The sequence below is a fragment of the Alosa sapidissima genome, chromosome 19 (assembly GCF_018492685.1).
Source record: "Alosa sapidissima isolate fAloSap1 chromosome 19, fAloSap1.pri, whole genome shotgun sequence".
NCBI classification, from domain to species: Eukaryota; Metazoa; Chordata; class Actinopteri; order Clupeiformes; family Clupeidae; genus Alosa; species Alosa sapidissima.
In genome coordinates this window covers 22333611-22341110 of record NC_055975.1, presented here as the reverse complement: position 1 = coordinate 22341110, position 7500 = coordinate 22333611, and the positions used below count along the sequence as shown (strand labels likewise).

The 7500-nt window shown below is 48.9% G+C and overlaps 1 protein-coding gene across 5 annotated transcripts in view; it reads left to right on the top strand.

Annotated features, from left to right (window-relative positions):
• daam1a (dishevelled associated activator of morphogenesis 1a) overlaps nucleotides 1-7500 on the top strand; it is a 69577-nt gene that overhangs the window by 26498 nt on the left and 35579 nt on the right. For all 5 annotated transcript variants that reach the window (XM_042072417.1, XM_042072419.1, XM_042072420.1 and 2 more), the window contains exon 2: nucleotides 5862-6124. In XM_042072417.1, coding sequence (XP_041928351.1) covers nucleotides 5942-6124 — 183 coding nt within the window. In that variant the 5' untranslated portion in view covers nucleotides 5862-5941. The remainder of the gene's footprint in view (nucleotides 1-5861; nucleotides 6125-7500) is intronic.

Genomic DNA, 7500 nt, shown 5'->3' with positions numbered 1-7500 from the left:
GTACACTTGAGGGCTTGTTTTGCCCACACACATACTCAACTTAAACATGTTTCTTTTCTGTATCATTTGGGAGTTTCTGGCCCCATTTATTTTGGTCAAGGCTCCGTTGTTGTAACTGAATTCTATTATTTTATTCCTTCTGCAGGAAGTAAAATATACTCAGCCACTCTTGATAGTGTCCAGAATGTCCGGCCGGTTGTGCTTATTTTTGTCATTTGGCTTGGGTTGTGGAATGCAATCTAGTTCTCTGTGACCTTACATGCATTGATTCCCATGAGAGCAAAACAGTCGTCGGTTCTCTGCAAATGATTTACAAGGCCACACAGTGAACGATAGACTTATTGTAGCGTGGGTGTCTCTTTCATTCACTCAGTCTTTTACAGGGCAAACTTCCTGTTCTCTTGCATGACTTCATTGGTTCTTACCTCAGGACTTTGACTTGTGACATCTCAAAGCCCGGCCTGCCAAGCTCGCACTTCCCATCGTTCCAACTATGAAGTGGAAGTGGAACACAGTAATTGGTTCCTGTGAGAAAGTACAGTAATTTGAAGGACGAAACCCATATGTCTGCTAATGACTGAGTTGTATTGGTTCCAATTATCTTAGTGTGCTTTTTTTGACTGCACTAGTGGGCAGTACATTGAAGTGCTGGGGGGAGGGCTGTGTGTGTGTGTGTGGGGGGTGGGGGGGGGTTGGTGTGGGCTGTGTCGCTCCAGCTGGGTTTCCAGCAGTGTGTATGTGTATGTGTGTGTGTGTGTGTGTGTGTGTTAGCGTGAGAGTGTGTGTGTGTGTATACTGTAAGGGACCTTGTTTGGCCACTGGCTGGGTCCCGGAGTGCCATCGTTGCCAGCCCTGTGTTATTTTCACACTGCCAGATAAGCTGGCGGGTGAGAGAGTTCCCATCCCCACTCGGCGCGGCTCGGCTGCGTGGGTGTTGCCCCGTCTGCCCATCCGAGGGCATGAAATATTTATAGTCCACCTCAGAGACCCGTACTGGGCAGGGCTGGGCTTGGGATGGGCTAGGCCGCCTCCGCTCCGCTGGAAGAAAAGAGAGAACCCACTAACGAAAGGAGAGAGAGAGTGGTGTTTGTCTTCTTCACCTCCTTGTTTTCATCTGCCGTTCTTTTTTCCTTTCCTCCTGTCTTTCAGTAGTGTGTTTTGACTGGCCCAAGGTCTACGTCACTGAGGTCTGCTGACTTTGGCGTGAGAGCGTCTGCTCAAACTCTCCCAGAGACCAGGGAGTGATGGACAGATGGAATGAAGAGAGTGATCTGTGCTCAGGGTTAACGGAGAGAGAGAGAGAGAGAGAGAGGAAATGTTGAATTAATGAATTCATTTCATTTTCTACCTTTTACTCTGTCTTTCTCTATCCCTCCCTCTCTTTCTTACTCATTGACTTGCTCTTCCTCTCTTTATCTTCCCTCCTTCTCTCACTGCCTCTCATTCTCTGGAACGTCTCTCTCTCTCTCTCTCTCTTTCCCATCTCCCTCTGAGGCAGTTTGATGTTGCGAGAGAGGACAGAGCAGGAGCAGAGAGCTGTGTGTGTGTGTGAATGTGTGTGTGTGTGTGTATGAGAGAGAGAGAGAGAGAGAGAGAGAGAGAGTGAGTGGCAGTGTGTGTGTGTGTGTGAGACGGAATTGTGTGTGAGAGTGTGTGTGTGTGTGTGTGTGTGAGACTAAATTGTGTGTGAGAGTATGTGTGTGTGACTGAAGGGTGAGGAGCAAGGCGACAGCAGCGCTGGCCTCTCTCAGGGTCACGCTAATGTCACGCTAGGCTAGCACTCAGATGTGGCGAGTGGAAATGGAGCATAGCATCTGCGCTACATAGCATCTGATCCAGAAGCAGTATCTGACACCATTTCACCACATGCAACATGCCCCAAATCAACATGCACAGCACGCTCTTCAACTGATCCCAAATGACGCACTGTACACAAACAAGCACACTGAGTAACAGAGAAGCGTCCCCTTCACCACAACCTAATGTTTAACTAAAATAAACACAATCAGTGGCTCATATATTCACAAGATTCATTTGTATTCATTATTCAGCAAATCCATCTCTCCAGTGCAACTTACTGTATAGTAAAGGGGCATCATGCATATTTCATAAGTGCTTACTTTTCTTGGGCGCCGACGCCATGACGAAGCATTGCTAGTGTAGCGCTACTTTCCTTTTGAGCTGTACGGATGGTGCATGGAGAGTATAATAGAAGGAACGCATTCATGTTTAAATGCTCCATTTTGGGGGAAGGGGTGGGGAGGAGATTGGCCTCGTTAGCCTGCAGGTCACCACTCCGCTCCTCTCCTCTCCTCTCCTCTCCCCTCCTCTCCCCTCCTCTCGTCTCCTCTCCGCTCCTCTCCTCTCCCCTCCTCTCCTCTCCTCTCCTCTCCTCTCCCCTCTCCTCCTCTCCATTCCTTTCCCCTCCCCTCTCCTCCTCTCCTCTCCTCTCATCTCCTCTCCTCCTCTCCTCTCCTCTCTTCTCGTCGCTGAGAGAGCCAGAGTGAGGGAGTCGGACGCTGGCAGCTGTGTGTCGCTCCCCGCCGCGCGTTAACGGTCGCAGAAATAAACATTTCCACCGCAGTGAGCTCATCTTCGCTAGGGCCTCCACGGAGACGTGTTAGCGCCCGGGCTTACAGCAGTCACACACACACACACACACACACACACACACACACACATACAGATGCAAACTGAACACACACACACATGCACAAGTCAGTATCATGTGCACACATTGCACACACTCTCACATACAGTACACACATCCGCAGTCTCAACCCACGCACACCCAAACACAAACACACACACACACACACACACACACACACACACACACACACACACATATACACACACATGCATGGATGCACACTCTCTGAAACACCCACCCACACATGCACAAATACCCACATGCATACGTATGCACATATGCATGCGGCTCACACATGAATATATGCATGCACAGCCTTAAGCGTGCCCACGCATGCATGTGCTGCACGGGCTAAATCTGGCTGTGCTACAAGCAGTGGTTTTAGTCCACATGCCACTTTGCTGTGAGCCCCAAATAGTGACCTGAAGAGGCTGCAGGGGAAACGGCTGGTCATTCTGAGTCAGAGAGTGACATGACACAGAACGTGGACATGTCATATGCAAGTTTAGGAGGTGGACACACACACACACACACACACCACACACACACACACACACACACACACCGCACACACTGTTACAGACACACACTTGCACACACACACACACACATGCACACACACACACACACACACACCAGACACACCGCACACACTGTTACAGACACACACTTGCGCACACACACACACACACACACACACACACACACACACACACACACACACACACACACACACTGTTACAGACACACACTTGCACACACACTCACACGCACACACACACACACCACACACACACACACACACTGTTACAGAGACACACTTGCACACACTCTCACACGCACACACACACACACTCTCACACACACACACACACACACACACACACACACACACACACACACACACACACACACTGAATTGAAAGACAGCCAGATAGGGTTTGTTGTGCAGAGTGTTGTAGCATTTAGGTCATGGATTAGTGCACTGTGTCCTCCATTAACCTGAGACTCCACTAACAGAGCCTAATAGCTGACCCTTGACCTTCTGATATCTGTGAAGTGCGTGCAGTCAAAACCTGTTTCTGAAAGTGGAGGGTAAAGTTAGGGATTGTGTGATAGTGTGTGTCTTTGAAAGTGTGTGTGTGTGTAAGTGTGTGTGTGTGTGTGTGTGTGTGTGTGTGTGTGTGTGTGTGTGTGTGGATGAGGTAGTTGCTTTTCCTTTGCATGACCTTCATACCATAATAATATGTGTTGGACGAGTAGCATTTTGCACTAGGTATGTGAGTATGTTTGTGTATGTGTGTGTGTGTGTGTGTGTGTGTGTGTATGTGTGTGTGTGCGTGCATGAATGTGTGTGTGTGTATGTGTATGTGTGTGTGTGTGCGTGTGTGTGTGTGCGTGTGTGTGTGCGCTTCAGTGGAAAGTAGGGAGTGCCCACAGCTGGCTCTGAGCTGAATGCCAGAGCTGACCTTTCAGCATGGCAGTGCCGTTTGATCCTATGCATAACCCAGCCGTTGTCGTCTCCCCACTCCCCCGAGCCCACCGCCGGCCCACCTCCGGCCAAAAGCTGCCGAATTTCACCTCCGTCCTCCTCCACATGCCAAACCACCCGTGCGTAATGCGTTTCAAATGGAGTCATTTCCCATCAGGCCGCAAACAGATCAGCTTTTATTAAGCCGCTCTCCACCGCTCCAGCCGTGCCCTATATCACATTATAGCCTCTGCGATTCAAACGCCTCCCCCCCCTCCCGTTTTTGGCCTCGCTAGCTAGCCTCCCACAGCCTCCCATTGTTATGATGGTCATGCTACATGCTAACTCTGCCCCACACATGGAGACACATTACACCTCCCATGGGTGGCTGCTTAAGGTAATAGATACAAATCACCTGCCGGCTCCCCGGGACAAAGGGAGGCTTGTACCCCGGGCTTCTATTATTATGGTGGGCTTGTGGGTTTTGTTTCTAGGTAGGGGAGCAGCAGTAGGCCTGACTGAGGTCTGTGAAGTTTCTTTTTTTTTTTTTTCTTTTGTGCTGAAGTCTAAAGAAGTTTGAAACTCTGCGTGCGTGCATGTGAGTCAGTGATATATCAGATGATAAATCACTTTCATGTGCAAGTGAATAGAGGAATAAGGCCATGATGGTGACACCGACAGGTATTCTTTTTAAAATGATGAGTCGTTCACTGAGTCACACTCATCGGCGAGCTCCTTTGTAGGTCTTAAACATCAGAACAGTTTGTATTAGTGGACACCTCTGGTGTGAGATCCGTTCCCGTTGACACGTCTGTCCTCGAATCGACCCGACATACTGGAACCACCACACCGTCCTTGACGCCCTTTTTCAATGTATGCATCAGCTGTGGGGCAGTAGAGGTCATTCACATGGGCGATAAGTGGTCTTAAAAGACACCTCAGGGCCCCCTGATAACTTTCCTACAAAGGGACAGGGGGTAGAGAGAGATGGAAAGTGGAGGGGTGGGGGGGGTGTTTGCGTGGAGCGACTAAGTGCTGAGGTATCTGTGCCAGGTCTTTCATCTCTCTGTGGTGAAACCTTTCAGCCTCTAGTCCCCAAGCAGAAGTAGGCAGAGCAGAATAGACGTCTGGCAGTTTTAGACAGATGCTCTCTTCTCCCGTATTGATTATCAGTTCCTATGTGGCACTGTTGGAACTGACCCTGGACCTGTAGTGGCCTGATAACCTGATAGGCTGTTTGTGTTTACCAACTATTCATCTATGTTTGTCTTTCATCATCTATGGGACGTGACGTGAAAAAGACACTCAGATAGCTTTGTAGTGGAGCGTATAAAATATTGAGTGCTAGAGGCTGATTATGTTTAGCCCACATGTCACGAGAACGTCCTGGTGTAGCTATATGATCTCCTCTCTTGCAGCCAGTGCGTGTGTAACATGTGACTGACCAATACAGGATGTGCGTATTGACATGGACACTGATTAGTGCCGAGTAGGGACCAGACTGGGTGGATTTGACTGACCTCTGTGGACACGTGCTGGGCTGACGAAAGGCTTGTGTCATCACTTGAAAAAGCTACTTTGTCCCAGTTATTTTTTCAGTGATGTCTTTTAGTGTTGATTGCATGACGATGTGTAACCATGTTGGTGAGCTTTGCTGTCAGAAGGATTCATGTGTTTTCAATGCAGTGGACTTCTACTAATCTCTTCTATTGTTTTCTTTTTCTTATCTCTTCTCAGGGGTTCCTAGACAAACCCAGCTGAGTTAACAGAAGGCCGGGGCAAGACGTGAGCCGACCCCCATCGTCGTCGTCGTCGCCATGGCGCCGCGCAAGCGTCCGGCGCGCGGCCTCTCCTTCATCTTCTGCTGCTTCAAGAGCAGCAGCCACCCGGAGATCACCTACCGCCTGCGCCATGACAGCAGCTTCACCCTGCAGACCATGGAGCCCGCGCTGCCCATGCCACCCGCGGACGAGCTGGACGCCATGTTCTCCGAGCTGGTGGTACGTGTAGGGCGCAGGACAGGGTGGGGGATGGGCGGCGGATTAACCATGTTTTTATTTAGCATTTGGGGGGGTTTTGCCTTTAACTGAGAAAGGACAGTAGTCATTGACAGGAAATGAGTGGGAAATAGCGCTGGAGTATTATCGGCAAAAGGCCGCGTGTTGGAATTGCACCCGGGGTTCCCGTAGGCACTTAAATCCATTTGTACGGATTGTTTTTATGTCTGTCATTGCCAGCGGTCCTTTCCGCACTGGAAGTTGATCCTCTTTTCAGTGTTATTCTGCTCATCGTGTTCATGAGGAAGTTCATTGGAATCCAATGTGAATATCTCTTTCTTTGATCATTTCAGAGCTACTCCTCAACTTCTTTCTCTTTCTTTTTCTCTCTCTCTCCCTCTCTTTCTTTCTCTCTTCTCTCCCGCTCTTTGTGGAGTTCACTGTTACTGTTACCACATGCACTAACATTGACTTTTCCAAGCTGGCCAGTTTCTGAGACCAAGGTCTGAAAGTTTGAAAGGTGATTTAGAAAGTTGGGATGAAGTCTTTGTTTTTATGTCTGAAATATGAGTTGTATGGGGGATCATGCCTGAGGATATGGTAGACAAAACCCCTAGCATCGGCCATGAGGCTAATGTTAACATAAAGCACTATCACAGAAGTAATCAGACCAAACTGTCCACCTGAGTAAGAAAAACATACGCTAACATCTGATTAAATCAGACAGATCTGGAAGATAATGTTGTTTTTTTTTTCTATTTCAAAACACCAAAAAGTGTAAATACAAGTGGCGTAATGTGTTTCAAACAAAGCTAAGGAGTTCAGACAAGTGGTTGGACAGCTGCCTTGTTGAAAGCGATACCTGTCTTCAAGCGATTCTCTTCTGGCATTAGCAACGACAGTGATTGGTAAACAAACATAAGGAGCCCTACCCTTCCAGTCTGAGTACACGTGCCCGTAGACAGTCCCCAAACACGTGCATGTGTCGTGCACCTCCCAAACCCCTCAGATTTAGTTTGACAAAATGGTTATTTGCTTTCAACAGCTTGAGTCCACTGTTGTGGCCTGAAAAGCTCTGTATTTAATGAGAAGTTACGTAATCCACAGGCAGGCAGACTGAGTGCTGCTGCTCACACTCCTCCATGAGGAGGAGAAGAGAGGTGACGAGAGGCCTGGACGGGCTTCTCACTCCCTTCTTCCCTCCTTCTGTCTCTCTTTCTCTCCCTCCCTGTCTCTTTCACTCCTTCCTTCCCTCGTTCCATCTCTCCTTCTCTCCCTCTCTCCCTCTCGGTGGCTTTCGTTCCCCAAACAGGCTGGCCATTCTCCTCTAATGACCCATTAAGGACAGTCATACAAAAGGGGCTCATCTCCTCATTACC